The sequence below is a fragment of the Ursus arctos genome, unplaced genomic scaffold, assembly GCF_023065955.2.
Source record: "Ursus arctos isolate Adak ecotype North America unplaced genomic scaffold, UrsArc2.0 scaffold_37, whole genome shotgun sequence".
NCBI lineage: Eukaryota > Metazoa > Chordata > Mammalia > Carnivora > Ursidae > Ursus > Ursus arctos.
This window is the reverse complement of record NW_026623053.1, coordinates 12,942,340-12,962,397: the sequence shown is the minus strand read 5'-3', so window position 1 is coordinate 12,962,397 and position 20,058 is coordinate 12,942,340. Positions and strand designations below refer to the sequence as shown.

Here is a 20,058-nt window from a genome sequence, read left to right as displayed (position 1 = left end):
ATTTTAAAATTCCATTATTTTCCCTAAGTCCTTATATATAAGAGAGATTTACAATTATTTCTCCACTGGAATTTAGGAAAATCTTTGGAAACAGATTAAACATGACAGCTAACTACTGACATTTAAACTCTGGTGATGGGTAGTAAGGAGGGCACGTATTGCATAGTGCACTGGGTGTTATACGCAAGTAATGAATCATGGAACTTTAAAAAAAAATTAAATTAAAAAAAAAAAATAAATAAACTCTGTATTACATAAAAGATATCTACTACCATAATGAAATACTGTGTAGTTGATGTAAGCTAGTATGTTTATTGCCCTCTTAAGGTTAACGTTTAATAATCACCTGGATATAAAATTTTCCCATACTCGTATTTACCAAAAAGCCAAATTTTCCTAATATTTACTTATATTCAGTAATTACTCAAAAAATATTTACTGAGTGCTTGCCATGTAGCAGGCACTATGCTGTCACTGCAGGACAGCTGTGAACCAAACAGCCTAGTAGTACCTAAACAATATGTAAGTGTTATGGTTTTTCTAGAACACAGATTTATATCACCACCTTTTCAAAATGTCTTTATGTTCTTGTAAACACACTCATCCTGGTACTATTTTGAAAATTTTAATTTATGAATCTGATCTCTAAATAAAAATTTATAAAAAACTGTTTTGAAGACATAAAAATGTCTGCCGGTCATACAGTTTGTTTTTGGTAAATGGCAATAGAAAAACAACGAAGACAGCACAAATTACCTTAAAGTTTAAGGTTACCTGAAATGGGAATATTCTGTGATACTGATAACTGCACATCTCCAGTTCCCGGTGGCATGTCAACAACTAAATAGTCAAGCTGGCCCCATTCTACCTAAAAACCAAGACGACACAAATAACATCATTGTATAACAATCATAGTGAATAGTGATATAAACGAAAAAAATGTATTAATAACAAAATCTAAAATAACAGCTTTCACTTAAGCCATTACTGTTAGGGACTGTGCTGAAGGCAAAGGATAATGTATAAATAAGAGACATTTCCTGGCTCCAGCAGACCTTCTCTGAATGAAAAGGTTAAATTTCTGAATGACCACTCCTCTCTTGCCCCGACCTCCAACACATACACACATACACTAAAGGTGAACCCATTCCACAGTGGGCTTCTATTCAGGACCAATACTTTATTTCCATTGGGAAGAGTCTAGGAAGGCCTTAGCTCTGTGTCCTTGGGGTTTTGGTACAGCATTTCCTATGGCAGATTTTAATATAATTTTTTAAAGTTTATTACTTTTCTTTCATAAATATACTAATAATGATAACCAAAACTTAGTAAGAAAAATTTAGAAACATAACTAGACTTCCTATACCATTAACATTTTGATTATTTTGATTATTTCTTTCCAGGCATCTAAGTATCTACATCTAGAAAATTCAGCTATATTACCAAGTTCTTAAGACTCAGTCTTAATTCAGATAGGTCTTAAGGGGTTCCTCAGACTCTTCTCCTTAGATGGCTCCTCCCTCTGGGTACACAGTATCAGTGAATAACCCTACATTCTTCTCATCTGCCTGAGGTGGAAGCCTGAAATCATATTTAACTCTTCCCTTTCCCTCACTAGCTCCAGTCACTTATTCTGCCTTCTAAAAATCTCTCAAGTGTATCTACTTTTCTCTTTTCCCATTGCCAAGAACCCAGTGGAGACCACAACTATCTATCACGAAAGCCTCCCAATCAATCTCTCTGCTTTGACACTGCCCATCTAGTCTGTTCCTAACACCACTGAAAAATGGTCCATCTAAAATGCAAGTCTGACAGTGTCACTTTTTTGTTTAAAATTCTTCTATTGTTTTTAGGATAAAGTCTGAGCTTAAGCTCCAGAACACTCTGCCTGGTCTTCTTCACCTGCTTAATTCATCCTCATTCTTCAGATCCCAGCTTGAAATTCACTTTCCTTAACTTCCATTAGATTAGATATAGTGTTCCTACTAGTAACTTCTCCTAATCATTCATTCATTCATTCACCCGTAGAACGTTTCTGTACCTACTATATGTTAGGCATTAGCTAGGTACTGATAAGTAAATGGTATCATGGTCCCCAGCTGCACAGCATTTATAATACAGGAGGAGACCGATATTAAGCACATAATGAAATAAATCTGTAAAGGAAAGAGGTTAGTAAATGTAAGCAAGTGAAAGAAGATCAACATAGCTAGAGAGCAATGATTCATTCATCTATTGACACATATATTCAACACATATTTATTGAGAATTGATTAGGTACCAGGCACTGTTCCAGGTGACGGGGATACAGCAGTGGACAAAACAAAGTCCCAGCCATTCCACAGCCACTGTGGAACGATTGAGGGAGTCAGGCAGACAAATAGATAGAAAGAAAAAACAGAGGGTACAAAGTGCTATGAAGAAAACAAGTATCCTTTACTATACAAAATTACTTGGTTCCTAACTCAGATATATAGATCAAATAGCAAGAGATATTTTAAAAATCTCTTTAATTCCTGAATTTCTGAGAGCAAGTACTAAGAGTTCAGACAGCAAAGGATTTATCAAAGAATTTCTTTTTTTTAAGATTTTATTTATTTATTGGAGAGACAGAGCATACTAGAGCACGAGCAGGGGGAGGGGCAGAGGGACAAGCAGACAAGGGGCAGAGGGACAAGCAGGGACCCGGAAAACACGGGGCTCCATCCCAGGACCCTGAGATCATTACCTGAGCTGAAGGCAGATGCTTAACTGATTGAGCCACCCAGGTGCCCCAAGAATGTCTTTTAATCTCTTTGATTCCCAAAGTCAAAGGGTAGGGGGCGCCTGGGTGGCTCAGTCGTTAAGCGTCTGCCTTCGGCTCAGGGCGTAATCCCGGCGTTATGGGATCGAGCCTGCTTCTTCCTCTCCCACTCCCCCTGCTTGTGTTCCCTCTCTCGCTGGCTGTTTCTATCTCTGTCAACTAAATAAATAAAATCTTAAAAAAAAAAAAAAAGGTAAAGAATACTTGTACAGTAGGCAAAAAGAATAGAATGGTGGAAGGCACTACTTTAAACTGAGGGAAGTCAGAAAATAACTGAAGCAGTCAACTGAAGGAAACAAAGCTTTCCAGGCAGAAGCAACAGCAAGTGCAAAAAAGGTTCTAACCAGTGGGGATCTGCTTGGCAAATCTGAGCAACAGCTAGGAAGTCAGTACAGCATTTCTAAAACAGCGCCCCCACCCCCAACCATCAATCTCTCTCTCTCTCTCTCCCTCTCTTTGTTTTTCTTCAAAACATTTATCAGTACCTGACATTATATATTAATTTGTCTTTTAGGAATTTTATGATATTTCTCAAACACAAGTATTTGATACTGATTGAATGACACATTTTAAAACAATGATGAAATGATGAACATAAAGCAGTTCATTTTCAATTTAGGGTTCCCTGGTTTGAAAAATAGTTACCCAAATAGTTACCCAAACTTACCCAGGGCCATCACCTATGAAACTATCTATAAAAAAGATTAAGGATACTTTTCATTTTATATCCTCTGCACTGAAACTCTTAGCACTGGCAGACTGACAAGTCTCTTTGTTTCAGAGAACATCAAACGATTGGTGCCAACAATTTATCATTGTTGTTCCTTGGCATTTAATCATATTTTTCACACTGACTCCAATTTCTTATTTATTTAAAGAGAACTGCTATTAGGGTTCCAAGGAACTAAAAACACTTCACTGTTAAGACAATTTCAAATGACTCTTAAATTGCATTTTAACTAAAAAATGATTCTGGCCCAGCATCTTGATCATACACAGTAGGCATTCCACAAAGGCGTGCTGACTTGAACTAAAGTCAGTATGTGAATTCCAGTCTTACAGCAGTCACTAATACTAACACTGCAATATACTGGCTGCCAGCAAGTTCCAGTTCTCTTGTAAAAGAGTCAATAAAGTGTTGACTTTAGAATGATTTGGGTATTCTCTAGATTCTACTTAGTGTTTGTTTATTCTTATAAGTTGTGTGTTACTAAATGCAGGTAAATAAGTACTAGCAAAACACCCAGGTACTTCATTTAGTAAAAACCAGTGGCAGATCCCACTGGGATTCTGTGTGGCCTGAAGCATATACAATTTGTGTGATCCTTTCTAAGAATAAGAATACAAAATTATGAAGGCAAAATTACCTACAAAAATAAGTATTTATTTAGAATATAAGAAATCACCCTAAAATGCTGAAGCTTTAGAGATTCGAGTTCCTTCCTCTGAGATCTCTTGAGTAACATAAATGCTCATATAGAAATGCTTCCTGACTGCAACCTGCTTCTTCTCTCCACCTGGAACATTTTACAACTCCCAGCATCCCACAGGAACCCATGTGAACATGGAACCTGGAGTTTAAATTTCATTAGCCTCAGGGTCCAGACTAAAAGGATCCCACCAGGATGGAGTAAATCAGTCTAGAAGTAGAGTTACCAAAGTGTTCAGAGATGTCCTGTGAATTAAGAGGCGGCACTACAGAGAATTCAGCAATGTGGTTAGGAAGTCAAACGTGCATCACCTCTGAAATGGGAGGCGCCTGGGTGGCTCAGTCGGTTAGGCTTCCGACACTTGGTTTTGGCTCATGGTTTTGGTCATGATCTCAGGGTCATGGGATTGAGCACCGCATGGGGCTCAGCAATGAGTCTACTCGAGATTTCTTCTCCTCCCTCTCCCTTCCGCTCTGCTCCTCCCTCTGCTTGTGCTTATGTGCACTCTCTTTCTCTCTCTAAAATAAATAAATAAATAAATAAATAAATAAATAAATAAATAAATAAAATATTTAAAAAAGAATCTGAAGGGGAACATAAACAGCATAATGGGAGAATCAAAAACAATGCCATTGGTCAGAAGGATGGGATGAGGTACAGATCAGGGGTAACAGTTCAGACCTGAGTCAGCTGAGAGAGGCTCTGTGCAAGATGGTTCTTTTACACAGTAACATAAAACCTCTAAAGGGTTTGAGATAATAGGATTTTGGTATCCAAATATAATGCAGTCACTGAGCTTTTGTCCAAAGCCATTTAAATAACACTAGAACATTGTTTTTTCACCTGTCCTATAGATACATATGCAGTTGTGAATTGTTACAACATCACCACTTAAGTTATTGCCTTTCTTTTATTGCTCTTTCGCTTTGTTTATTAAGATACCCAACACTTGAAAGTTACGTCACCAGGAATAATTACTAAATCTGTGTTAAGTTATTTTTATTTCTTTTTTTTTTTTTGGTCAACCTTATGAAGGGAAACTATTCCCAACTAGCACCGATTGGGGTCACTTTAGGCTGCTAGGCCTTCTCCAAACAATAGTTTATATTTTATGTTCAAAATAATGCCCGATAAACTGAAAGTAACTCGAAAACAGGAATAAAGCCAATTCCCTCCTTTCTGAGGAGATAAAAGTGTATCTTCTATTTGGGCAGATAAAGTAATTTATCTTTTTCAGGACATTAGTTATGAAGAGTGTGGTGCTATGAATGGGAAAAGAACATGGGCCACTTTCTCCCATGGACACTACTGTTAAGAAGCTGAGTGAAGCAGCAGCAATCGAGCCTCGCTCTAGAGGACACTGAGAGCACAAGTGCAGGCAGGCTGAGCTGTAAGTGTGAGAAGAAAGGGCCCATAGATGCATTCCGTGTTTGGCTTCTCAGCTGGCTCAAGCAGTTTATCATAGTCAGCCTCTAGGGTAGCAGTTTCCATCATCATCACTAGACAGGCCACATTTAAGCACCATAGGGTCAACATATGCTTCTCCAAAGCAAAGTGAAGTGTCCCAGAAATCTTAGGTCTGCTAGCAAGGCCAATATGAGCCAGATGAAAATAACAGTGGGGTAGACCCCGGGCCCTGTGGAATCAGGGAGGAAAATCATTGCCAAGAAAGAGAGGCAGAGCTATAGCCTGCTGGAGGCAAAGTCATGGCCAAGAAGAAATAAACTCCTAAGGGCAAGAAAAAGGTGTAACTAAAGAACAAACAGAGAAATCATAAAGCAGGAGAAATGGGAAAAAATCTAGACTGAATAATTAAAAGTGGGCTGTGGCAGCCCATTTATATGGTGCTTGTTCTGTAAGTGATACGGCCAATTCTTAAAGGAAGTTGAGCTGGGCCAGACACTGCCTCTTTCTTTCCAGTCTGCTCTTAATTACTTACTGAAGAGTTGGTTTTGACTCTTTATGCCTACTTTGACTCATAATCAGGAGATCTCAAGGTGGTGTCCCTGTGTCTGATTCTGGCCATATATCTGTTGCTACTTCTGTCCTCTGCTTACGTTCTTCCATCTGTCTCTGATTTCCTCATTCTCCAACTCTAGTTAGGCACAGTCCTACCCAAATAGCAAACAGAACAGTACTTGTGCTTTGCTTAGAATCCCAGACATGAAACCAGGCCACTACTAGGATAGGAGACGCAGCTAACCTTGTCTCATGTCCATGGATAAATTCGTCAGGCAAATTACCAAGCTCTTAGGATTTTCAATTCAACTAACTTCCAGGTTTTTAATGGGTCTTCAAGTTCTAAAAATTCTAGGGTTCTTATTTTTTTATATATAACTATCCCCCCAACGTCAATATAAGTTCCCTGAAGGAAGAGTTTATTCTTTATTAATCTCTGGACTCCCTTTCCACATCCAGTCTCCTCCATAATGCCTTGCCAGTGTTCCATCAACATTCACTGAGTGATTCTACGAGTCAAGTTGCCCTTTACAATTTTATACTACTAAAATTAAAATTTTGCCATGTGAGGTACCTTTTATATACAATATAAATCTAAAATAGAACATAAAGTGGTTCTCTTTAAATCTGAAACATATTTTTGCTCTGCCCAGTGGCCTATTCATAAAATCATATAATATTTTGGTTGCAAGAAGAAAATTGCTACAAAAGTGAAATTATTTAGATATAAATACTACAATAAAAATCTGAATAGCAAAAGATTTCTACTTGAGTTGATGGCTTACTGAATTGTGGAAAGAAAAGATAATACAAAATATAATAAACTTAACCATGAAGATTGTTTTGATGAGACAGCCAGCCGATCCAATTATAAATGAGAACAAATTATTCCAGTTATAATGATATAAATGTTTTCCCTAATATATTCATATCTTTCAGATGATAAAGTTCTCTAATCCATTTTCAAATATGTTCCTTTCTATAGGAAAAGGTATATGTGTGTGTGTGGGGGGGGAATACCTGAATAAATCCCTGCAAAGGTACTACCAACTCAAGTGATAGCAATAATGTTCTGAGAGCGAAGAGAAGAGAAACTTTACTCTTCAGCTTTCCCTTTATCATCATCTCCTGTTTTCTCAGTTGTTCTAGCAGAGGCATAGGGCAGACTGGCCCTGACAACCTGGAGACAGCATCAATTGAGAGGACGTCTTGTCTACAAGTTGATACATGGGTCAATCTTTCGTAACTCTGTACCTAGTTTCTGAAATACTGTTTAAAAGATTATCCAATTCCCAGGCCAGGCCACAGATGCCCATGTACATCCATACTACAGCTGAAACAGTAAAACCTCACAACATAAAAATAATAACACCACCATAAAAGGAACAGTATTTTTAGTTCATTATGGGAACATCTCTCTAAGTCCTCTAGAGTCCAGCCGTAGGCCAACTGTTTATACATAACCTAGGAGCAGAGGTTAGTAAAGGACAGGCCTGGTACCAAATAAACCTAACATATTATAAACCTAAGAATCAAGATATTTTATTTTTTAAAAATTGCTTAAAAAATTAAAAACCTTTCCTATATACCAAAGGCTGGAACCTCAGAATTTTTTTTTTAAGTAGCAGTAATAAATCACTTCATTAACCTAATCTGGGATAGTTTATAAAATATATTTAGACATGTAATACTTTCTTTAATATGGAAAACTATAAAATTATAATATTCTTTAAAAGAATATCCTTAGAAAAAAACATTGTATTGGGGAGAATTCAAGGTCCTGAAGGAGCAGGATTATAACTGCCATAAAAGCTGCACGGAGCCTAAGAGAATCCATAGTCACTGTCCAGGGGTTCTGATGTTATTAAGGATATTATAGAACTTGAGGGACACTTGCTCCAGGAGACCAGCCTACCCAATACACTAGCCAGGAATGATGTGAAGAGTTGTCCCAGTTGTGTTTATTTAGTTCAGTTACTTGCCTTCTGAAGTCCTACTTCAGAGCCTTAGTCCATCAGGTGGAATTGGACTAGTGAAGAGGGAAGAGGTGGAGAGTGGGTCTACAGGTAACAGGTAAAGGAGAGCAGGAGGGAAAGAACCGTTAGTGAGAGCTTATTATAAGACAGGCACTAGACACTTCTTTACATACATGATTACAAGACATTGTAAAACGGGCATTATGATCACTATTTTACAGATAAAAATACTGAGGACTAGAAAAGTTAAGAAAGTTGCCCTAGGTCAAGCTGTTGGTAAATGGTGGAGCAGTGATATAAATCCTGATCTGTGTGGCTCCAGTCATGTTCCCAGTCTCCCACAGAATGGGGTGCAGCATCACTATTCTCCAAGCCCCTAAAGAGTTCTGCGAGCAAACCTCATTATCACAAGAACATATGAGCTTTTCTATATCACTTTTTCAGTGTAAAATAAAATAGATATACAAAGCAGAGTCTATAGACCCAGAGAAAATTATTTACTTAGATAATATAAGTAAGAAATAGAAGAATTCATCCACTTCCTTTACTTTTTCCTTTTCTAGTTAATTATAATGTTTCTTTTACCTCTGAGAATTTTTTTATGGTATGTCATAGTTCGTATTCTTTCCTTATATGATCCTTTAAAAGTCTTTTATATTACAAAGCAAGGGTCTAGTAACCATGGAAATGTTAACTGTAAATTTCCTGACTTTGGGCTGTTAGAGAATATTTTAGCTTTCAATAATCTACTATCACATTCTGGTTTTGTTTTAAATCAATAACAATAACTCTACCAACTGTTTATACAAAAGAATTATGTGGAGTAATTGTTTAAATCAAAGTAAATAACTTCTAGAGACTAAGAAGAGACAATAAATAAATATTTTTTAAAGACCTACAGCTTTTGAAGATAATATTTTTGAAACTGGCTCAGATTTTATTCTAAAATTTTAAAGATCTAAATCATATCAAGTAGGAAACCAACTGTGAGAAACTGTAGTTCCATATGCCGTTATATTTTAGGTGTGAGCTACTATAACGCAGCTGTTGGATTTTAAATTCTGCTTCAGAAATTATTACAATGTTTTTTAAAATATAAAAACAGCACTGGAAAGGGGGAGTTTGGCAAAAATCTAGACTATGAATCTAGCTGAGTACGGACAACAATCCAGATACCTATTCATCAAATAGAAGGGTTTTAGTTTGATAACTGGCATATCTAAATTCCAATCATTTTTGTCACTAATTAGCTATATAACCATGGGTCAGAGTTTTAACCTCACTGGACCCCAGTTTCTCAACTGTAAAATAAAGTGTTTTAGATAAGATGATCACTAAGTTTCCTTCCAACTACTTAAAAAACAAAAGTGTGACTCAACTGTAAAATAGAGTTCTGGATAAGATGATCACTAAGTTTCCTTCCAACTGCTTAAAAAACAAAAGTGTGACTATGATCTACTTGTTTCAATTGAAACAAGTTTGTGAGGAATTTTATAGGGAAAAGTGAATAAAAGCTATTTTTATCCAAAAGCACCAAAATAACAAAACAAGCTCCTTTTTTCCAAAAAGGAGGTATTTTATATAAAAACAGAAAAAACTAAAAGTTACTTGGTATACTGAATAAATTTTATAGAGGAATCATATTGCCTTTGGAAAATTTAGCTGAATTTTTCAAAAAACTTATCTTTAAATTTGTATTGAACTACAATCTACTCTGACTGCCATCCTAAAATATCTCATCCTAGCTCATCTAGAAATTAATGTGTTATATCTATATAAAATGTCATAATTTACAAGATCAATACAATCCTGAGAAGTTGTTGAAGGGATTTGCCACTGAGGTGAGGAATGGGAAGGAATTCAATCACAAACCCCTAAAGGTTGACAAGTCTAATCTAACTTTCCAAATAATATAAAACATCTTTCTATAAACACTCCTGACAGCGATATATATACTCCGTCAACAAAAGAAAGCTCAAATCATTCCAATGCTTACCATACACTCAAATATAAATTTGGGATCAATAAAAGAGCAGAAGAAAATTGTCACTTAAGAATCTTTCCTGTCCACTGAAAGACAAACGGATAAGGAAGATGTGGTATGGAATGCAGTATTATGCAGCCAGAAAAAAAAAATGAGATCTTGCCATTTGAGACAACATGGATGGGCCTAGAGGGTATTATACACTAAGTGAAATGAGTCAGCCTGAGAATAACAAATATCATATTATTTCACTCTTATGTGGAATCCAAAAACAAAATAAAGTATAAAAAATTAAAAGAAAACAAAAAAACAAAAAAACAGAATCAGACCTATAAATACAGAGAACAAACGATTGCCAGAGGGGAAGAAGGCAGGAGGATGAGCAACATAGGTGAAGGAGAGTGGGAGATACAGGTTTCCAGTTATGGAATAAATAAGTCATGGAAATAAAAGGCACAGCCTAAGGAATATAGTCAATAATAATAATATGATGCATAGGGACAGATGGTAGTTACACTTGCGGTGAACATAGCATAATGTATAAACTTGTCGAATCACTGTGTTGTACACCTGAAAGTAATGTAACATTACATGTCAACTATACTCAAAAAAAAAATTTTTTTTTTCCAGGGTGCCTGCGTGGCTCAGTCAGTTAAGTGTCTGCCTTTGGCTCAGGTCATGATCCCTGGGTCCTGGGGTAGAGCCTGGCAGCATCAGGCTCCCTGCTCAGTAGTGAGTCTGCCTCTCTCTCTCTCTCTCCCTCTGCCCCTCCCCCGGCTCAGCTCTCTCCTGCTTGTGCTCTCCTTCTCTCAAATACATAAATAAATAATCTTAAAAAAAAAAAAAAGAATCTTTCCTATTTTTTTCTTTTGAGACAGGATTGCTTCTGACTTACTTATTACTCATACTACATAATTTTAGATATGCTTTCTCTTCTGATTTGTCTTTATTTGCTATGGGAATTGATATTTATAAGAACTCCCCCTTTTAAAAATATGAATGAGAACCTACTAAATTATAAATTTTTAACTTGAAAATATAGGAATATATTTAACTTTTTAAAAAAAGGATTATATCTATAGCATAATTTTTGTAAACTGCTGTTATTTTCAAATAGTAAAGAAATCAGCAAAGTTTCAGTAATAGGCATAAGGATTGTGGGAAAGTGTCAATAAACAGTTAACCAGAAAGTCAGATATCAAGGTTTTATTATTAATTCATTATATGAACTTAGCCAAGTGCTTAACTTGTCTGTGTCCCTGTTCCCTCATTTTACAATGGTATAAACACAGATTATAGAGCTCGAAAGGACCTCAGAGATTATCTTGCCCACTGTTCTTATTTTACAGATAAAGAAAATGAAACTTAGAAGTCAAATAACTTGCCCAAAACTTACTCTGCAAAACAGGGATAATAAAAACAACCTTTGTCTACTTTATTGAGGTTTTTATCCAAAGAGGAAATGAGATCATGGATTAAAAAAAAAAAAAAAGAAGAAGGTGGCACTGGGTAATTAAGCAATAGCATTAACACTGAAAAAAATCACTTCAATTAGAAGCTTGTCATATCATGTAAGTCAAAACTTAAATTTCTCTCAATGAGCATACCATGTTTATTCTTCTAACCAAATGCTAAGAAAATATTTGCCCATTTCTGAGGTCACCACATTCCAAAATGATCGAAACAAGTAACTTAAAAATATCTTTTCCATATGTCTAGAAGACATAAACAGAGTTAAATGGCTTTTTGCAAATTAAAGGGAAATTTCTCACAAGTGAAACTAATCATGAAAATATTCAGCCAAAATACAATTTAAAAATATGTAAACAACTAAAAATAAGGGCTAAGACGTGAGCAGAAAAGAAGTCACACCTGTTGTTTGAATATATTACTAAAATTTCTACATTTTAGTGACCTATACCTTGTTCCTGTTAAGTAGACCTGCCGTCTACAAAGCTAAAGAGAAAACAATAAATTTACTGTTATAAGTGCCTTCTACTGAGAACTAAATAATGTAGCAGCTTTAAACTATCTCTATTTTTAATACAAAGGATTTTGAGAAAGATTAAGGAATACAGCTATGAGAATAGAGATGGAGATGATACAGATAATAGATGGGAAACAGGTCTGAGGATTGGAGAAAAAATAAACACATAAAACCACCTAATTCCCATCACATCAACTTCAGCAATTTCCGACTTCCTAAACTACATAATTACTTCAGAAGTACCCAAAAGACATCTAAGAAACCTGAGATCACTACATTGCAAAGAAATAGGAAAACGGACTGAATTTTATGCATCCCATTAAAAGACCATTAAATAAGCAGCTGTTCCTTCATTCTCATTTAAGCACATTGGTCATTATATCTAGGCTTGTTCACAATAATCATGTACCCTGATGAGCAAGTGAACGCAGCAATGTATCTAGAAGTTGTTCTTGCCTGAATAGGTATCTGGTGTGTTCATATTTATCTTAATATTATAGATCACACAGTAATATACATGCTTAAAGGCAGAGTATACATAAGTGGGTACAGAGGATATTCCTTACAAAATTTAACTCTGAGAAATTAATACCAACATTTACCTGTGCCAACCACTGTTCTAGACACTATGAATACAGCAATGAACAAGATACCTGAAGTTCCTGCCCTCGTGAAGCTGGGAAAAGAAGACAATAAGCAAACCACTTAGTACATCACTTTTAATCTGGATGAAAGTCATCTTTCTATACCTCACTTTTCTCTCTATACAACTAGAGAAGTAATATTACTTAGGTAAGTATCATTATAACCTTCTCAACCAAAAATTATGCCAAAAACCTATAAATCAATTGGACTTGTACTCCAATTTTCCCTGATCTAGCCCTGCTTCCAGTGGCACATACATAACAGAATGTAGGCCAGTGTAGGAGGTGTAAGCCATGCCATGAAACAGAAGAAAAATAATCGGATCATGATGAGACTCAACACAAACCTATGTTAACAACTTAGTAAGCTATGGTTTCTCAAATAAGATAATAATGATAACTATAGAGACTATCTGGAACATATTTTCTGTCTTAGTTTCAGTACCAAAGTCCAGATAAGTCATTTTTCAAATATCATGGCTGCCAGTTTAAAAATCTTTGTTATCAATTAGATTAATATTAATCAGACTATGATTTTAAGCTACATTTTAATATGATAATCCTTTTTCTCTTACAGTTGAAGAAATAATTTTATTATATGATGAACACTTTTGAAGAACTGCATCAAAACAGGCATAGTCTGACATTTGAGTCTTGTATTTAAAACAGCAAACTAGAGGGGCGCCTGGGTGGTTCAGTTGGTTAAACCTCTGAGTCCTGGTTTTGGCTCACGTCATGATCTCAGGGTCATGAGATAGAACCCCATGGCACGCTCCATGCTCAGCACAGAGTCTGCTGGGGATTCTCTCTCTCTCTCTCTTCCTCTGCCCCTCCCCACACTTGTGTGTGCACTCTTTCTCTCTAAATAAACAAATCTTTTAAAAAATATATAACAGCCAACTAGTTATGAATGAATAAACAAAATTAAAGGTTGAAGTTCTGACCAAGCTACTTTGGCACCAGCAAGCAAGATGTCCAGAACTAACTCCCTGGTTCAAGGAGTTACTCTCAGTAATTCTGAAATATTACATAGAAGACAGTAAATCAGAGTAAAGAAATATATATATAGATTCCCAACACAAAATGTTACCTAATGGCTTGAATCAATCAATCAATCAATCAATCACCACCTCTGCTCTCTCTCTCAATTCCCCAGTCAACATATGAAAAAACAGAAAGTGGGTGGGAGACACACACACAAAAAACCCTACAGTGAGAAAACTAAGGCTAAAACTTAGACACAAATGAAAAAACTGAGAGAACTGTTGATTAGCAATGGGGTCATACTGCTATCTTACTATTAAATAATGAATCTTTCTTGTAAGGGCAGAGGACAAGTCTTACTTTTGTACCTTCAGGCCAAGCACAACGCCAGGTACATATTACCCAATAAATGTCTTATTTTGTTGGAAAACATAGAGATAATTAAAAGAGACCCTCCACATTCTCCCACCACCAGAATTCCTAACCTCTGGCACCAGAGCCCATGCTCCTTCCATATAATGTACTGCCTTTCAGTGACAGTTACCTCCACCCACACTGTCCCATTTCTCTTCCAACAGCCTCCAAAAGAAGTAGAGACATAGATGTTTCTTAAAGACTCTTGATGAAAGCTCAGAGTATAAATGTCACAGTTTTGTGAAGGAGAGCTACACAAGTGATTCATGAAGGAAACTCAAGAATAACTGGTTAAACATTCCTCAGCTAGGCTCTTTCAATCAGCAATCATCTTAAACTTGTGACAGATATTTGGCCAAACACTATATAAACTAAGCTCAGAAGCTAATATCTATAAACCAAAAAGCCATGTGTTCCAAAATCAGATGTTCAAATGCAAAAATGTGTTGCAGTAAAAATCCTGACTGATATTCTTGTCTTGGTAGAGGACTATCCACACCCATTAGCGGTGTGGGCCACAGAGGTTCCTATACACAGGATCAATGCATCTATAAAAAACTGGATCTGGTTGCATTTAAATTACTAAATAATCGTGGCAGCAAAGTTCTGCACATAAAACTTTCATCAATACCCTAAATTTGTCCTCTTCTTTTCTAAACAACTGAAACCACTAAAATCTGTCATCTGACATGTCATTCACAGAAATATGAAGCACCCAAAATCAACATTGACAGTTACTGGGTGGTTTGTAGGTGCTGGGTTCTATACTAGGAGGTGCTATAGGCATGACCACCATAGGAGAAGCAGACTTGTCTACTGATGGCCCATCAGACTGAAGGAAAAACCAACTACAATGAAGCTATAAGTAAGTTGTCTGGCTCTTTCAAGAACTAATCATTCTAAGTTTTTTATACTCTATTTCATAGGTCCTGTCACATCTTAAAAACCATTCAGAGTTAAGTTAGAAACTTCCTTAAACATGAAATATTAAGCAATATTATCTTTGCCTAAAGGCCTGTGCATATCTTATGTTCTAATAGAGTTAGAAAAAATTTTTACGAAATACCTTCACCCTTTATTTTGAAAACACAGGGCCTCTGTTCTCTCCCAAAAAACTATTGCAACAACTCAATTTTATTCACAGTAATTATAGCATGACTAATTAAACTCTCTGTTTGGTAATAAATAAATAAATAAATAAATAAATAAATAAAATTAAGAAACTGGTTCCCCAAGAATAAATAATGGGAAAAGGATAGTTTCTTCACTAAAAGGTGCTGGGAGAACTGGACAGCCATGTGCAAAAACATGTACCTGGACCACTATCTTATAGTCAACTTAAGAGAGATTAAGGAATAGAAAACACACTTGAAACTGCAAAACTCCTAGAAGAAAACAGGGGTGTTAAGCGCTTTGACACTGTCTGTATTTAACACCAAATGCAAAGGAAACAAAGGCAAAAGAAACAAGTAGACCTACATTAAATTAAAAAGCTTCTGCACAGGGGCACCTGGGTAGCCCAGCCAGATAAGCCTCCAACACTTGATTTCAGCTCAGGTCATGACCTCAGGGTTGTGAGAACCTCAGCTTCGGGCTCTGTGCTGGACACAGCCTGCTTAAGATTCTTTCTCCTGGGGTGCCTGGGTCGCTCAATTGGTTAAGTGTCTGCCTTCAGCTCAGGTCATGACCTCAGGGTCCTGGCACTGACCCCTGAATCAGGCTCTCCGCTCAGTGATGAGTCTGCTTCTCCCTCTCCGTCTGTGATCTCTCTCACTTTCACTCTCTCTCAAATAAATAAAATCTTAAAAACAAAAAAAGATTATCTCTCCCTTGCTGTCTACCCTTCCCCTGTGCCATGATCTCTGTCTCTCCCTCTCTAAAAAAATAAAAATAGAAATAAAAAGCTTCTGCACAGCAAAGAAAACAATCAACAAAATGAAAAGGCAACTTAGTGAATATGAGAAAATACCTGACATCCATAACTGATGACAAGGGGTTACTATCCAAAATATGTAAATAGCTCATGTAACTCAAGAGCAAAAAAATTGAAACGATCCAATTAAAAACTGGACAGAAGAACTGAAAAGATATTTTTCCAAAAAAGACATATAAATGGCCAAAAGGTTCACGAAAAGATGCCCATATCACTCACTAATCATGAGAGAAATGTAAATCAAAACCACAATGAGCTATCAACTCACACCCGTTAGAAAGGCTACCATCAAAAAGACAAGAAGTAACAAGTATTCGCAAATATGTGGAATCCTCATGCACTGTGGTTGGGAATGTAAATTGGTGCAGCCATTAAGGAAAACAGTATGAAAGTTCCTCAAAAAATTAAAAATAGAACTACCATATGATCCAGCAATCCCACTTCTGGGTATATATTTTCCAAAGAAAATAAAAACAGGATATCAAAGACATATCTGCACTCCCATGTTTACTGCAGCATTATTCATAAGAGCCAAGATATGCAAACAACCTAAATGTTAATAAACAAATGGATAAAGAAGATGTGGTGTATATATATATTATATTATTATAATATGTTATATATAATATAATAATTTATAATATAAATAATATTTTATAATAATATGATAATTTATAATATAAATTATACATAATTATATATAAAATATAAAATTATATATATGATATATAATATATATTAATTATATAATATATAAATATTATATATTATATGAATATTATATAATATATATTATAAATATAATAAAATATTACTTAGCTATGAGAAAGAAGAAAATCCTGCCATTTGTGACAACGTGGATAGACCTTGAGGGTATTCTGCTAAGTGAAATAAGTCACACAGAGAAAGACAAATACTGTATTGAAATTTAAAAAAACACCTCAAACTCATAGAAACAGAGTTGTAAAGTGGTTTGCAAGAGGCTGGAATGTGGGGGAAATAAGGAGTGGTTATTAAAGGGATACAAACTTATAAAATGATTAAGGTCTGAGGAACTATTGTAAAACACGGTGATCATAGTTGGTAACACTGTACCGTGTAATTAAAATTTGCTAAGAGAGTAGAACTTAAATATTCTCACAAAAAAGAAAGGAAGGAAGAGAGGGAGGGAGGGAAGGAGGAAGGAAGGAAAGAAGAGAAACTGGCTCTCAGTTTCTTGCTACAATGTACAGGCACCTAGGAAGACCTCAAATTCACAAAGACAAGAATCTGATTCACTTAGTCCACACACACATATACGTACGCCATAATCGATGCTTTATCAGGTCAATAAACACAGAAATCATACATCCAAAAACAGTGCTATCTCATATACAAAGATGCTCAGTGCAATATTTTTTAAAATAAATAAAAAATGGCTCAAAGACAATGTCCTTTAATGAGAAAATAGTTACATTATCAACCAACAAACTGTAGTTGTTATGCTCACAAAGATAGAATTGAGGCCCAGCATCCTCTCCTCACCCATGGTGGGCCCTACCCCACTCTATTCCTCCTGATTGAGATGGGCTCAGCCAAGAGCATCCCAGTCACTCCAGTGCAGCCTCCACTGGGCTGGGATGGCAGATCCTCATTCACTTAATGCAGGTATCCCGGGCACTCCCATCCAGACACAAACCCCACAGCCCAACCTGCCCACAGAGGAGCACCTAGAAGGTCCTAATCAGGCCCAGGACTCAAATTCCCACTCTCCTACCCTGGATATTACATGGATACCCATGAAGACCAGCAGTGGAGAACCCCCAAACCCACTGGTAAAACAGCTGAGTGAAGTATGTGAGACAGAGGCCACAAATCAAATCTTCCCCCAGGGCCTGTTATGCCCCCAGAGACACCTTCATCTGAATTGGGCTTCCTCTGAACAGCCAGTTATCCCAGATGACACTCTTAAGCCAGACTGAGCTCCCCTCCAAGCAGGTGTTTTCCAAGGAGGAAACAAAACAACTCACGGAAATCCCCATGGCCAGCCAGGACTCAAAAATACTCTTGAGAGATCTGAGGCTCCCCAGTCTTCAGGTTCTAAGCCCAACAGATAGAAACCAAATGGCAAGATACTATAGAGATCTCACCTCACCATCCTGCAAGATGACAATGCCTCTGGGATCCTGACACAAGAGGGTGAGCAGTCTTCTCCCCTAAGTGAAAATGTTAGGGAATTAAAGGAAGGGGGCATTCTGGGAACTAGACTTCTAAAAACTTGAGACTCAGCAGGGGAGCAAAGCCAGGACCATGACAAGGAAAATCAGCATTTTCCCTGGTAGAAAACTAGGCCTTGTGAGACTCCAGCACTGGTTTCATCTAGAGCCCAGTGATATTCTGTCTTCTCACTCTTTGTTTCCCTGGGAGACTGAGGAAAGGCTCATATTCCCTGACTCCACCTAAACTAAGATAGACTAAACTAAGATAAATTTGTGGGCATGTATGTAACTTAAAAATTCATTCTAAAGGCAATTGCAAAAGAGAAGTTCCAAAAGTGAAACTACCAAAGACAACATCCCTGGAATAAAAATATTATGTTTTGTTTAATCTCTATATAATTCCTTATAATCTCAATGCTCATGTTTTCTACAGGACAAGCCACAATAAACCTGTGTTGAATAAAGAAATAAATGAAGAAATGAGCAAAAGAATAAACAAGCAAATCCACTTAGAATAAAATGTCTTGCCAAAGAGTCAAATTTGAAGAAGTTCCCAGATTTATACCATTTAGTAGGAGATGGTGAAGAAGAGAAGCAGATAATGGCATATTTCTGGTGGAAAGGCCATGATCTACAACTACCATATGCTACACATGGCGGATGATAAGAGGAACCACCCTCTTATGGCCCAAATGAGCTCAACTCTGCAGCACATATTGTGCTGTGGAGGGAAAGCCTCCTGAGGACAACAAGAAGGGAATGCACCAGTCTGCATCATATATGTATCGCTAACAAATACTAGGGTAAATTTATTTTGTCAGTGAAACACATCATTTTATTCTAATAACCATCATAAACAACTTCCCTTAAGCCATTATGTTGAAATGACAAAACTTAGTTGGAAATATATATGTATTTATATATATTTATTTGTTTGCATTTATTATATATATGTTTTTAACAAATATATTGTTTTCTCTGTTTGTTTTACAGATTTTATTTATTTATTTTAGAAAGAGAGAGCACGAGTAGGGGGAGGGGCAGAGGGAGAGGGAGAGAGAGAATCTCAAGTAGACACTATGCTGAGCATGGAGCCTGATGTGGGGCTCAATCTCATGATCCTGAGATCATGACCTGAGACAAAATCAAGAGTTGGACGCTTAACCGACTAAGCCACCCAGGTGCCCCTTCTATGTTTTTGTTTTTTTTTATAAAGAGAAGATCTTGTAATTTTACAGATTCATCTTCTCTAATGCATTTATCTATAAAGTATTTCTCAGTTCCTTCTTGATGGAAGATATAATTATAAGTGTTTCATTATCATTCACATGAGCCAAGAAATGTTTGCCAAATTTTCATATCACATATAAACACATATCACAAATTTTAACCTCTACTTATGTAGATACAAAAAACAGCTCTTAGACAAAATGTGACATTAATTACCCAAAATACAAATATTTTTAAATAAATGCTAACAGAAAATTTGACATTTTGTGAATTTTTAATAAACTTTCTGAAGCTTTGCTATGAAGCTAATTCTCTTGCACATGAGCCTTTGAAAACACTAATAATGAAAATGCCAGCTGAATTTAAAATACTTTCACTAGGCAACAATACTATATACTGTTGATATTTTAAAAGTAAGAGATTAATAATGTTAATCTTCATAGTATTCAACAGCTTCATAAACATTTAATCGATTCACTCAAAAACATTTATTGAGTACCAACCATATTTGCCTGT

General features: G+C 36.2%; 1 protein-coding gene and 1 pseudogene across 11 annotated transcripts in view; one reads left to right on the top strand and one right to left on the bottom strand.

Moving 5' to 3' along the window:
* The window catches only part of NUBPL (NUBP iron-sulfur cluster assembly factor, mitochondrial), a 357,232-nt gene that overhangs the window by 118,427 nt on the left and 218,747 nt on the right, over window positions 1-20,058 (bottom strand). For all 11 annotated transcript variants that reach the window (XR_008957222.1, XR_008957223.1, XR_008957224.1 and 8 more), the window contains one exon: window positions 775-868. Coding sequence is in view for 7 of the 11 variants with exons in the window: in XM_057306471.1 (XP_057162454.1) it covers window positions 775-868 (94 nt within the window). In the remaining 4 variants the exon portion in view is untranslated. The remainder of the gene's footprint in view (window positions 1-774; window positions 869-20,058) is intronic.
* Window positions 17,679-18,435, top strand: LOC113266225 (cell division cycle-associated protein 3-like; annotated as a pseudogene).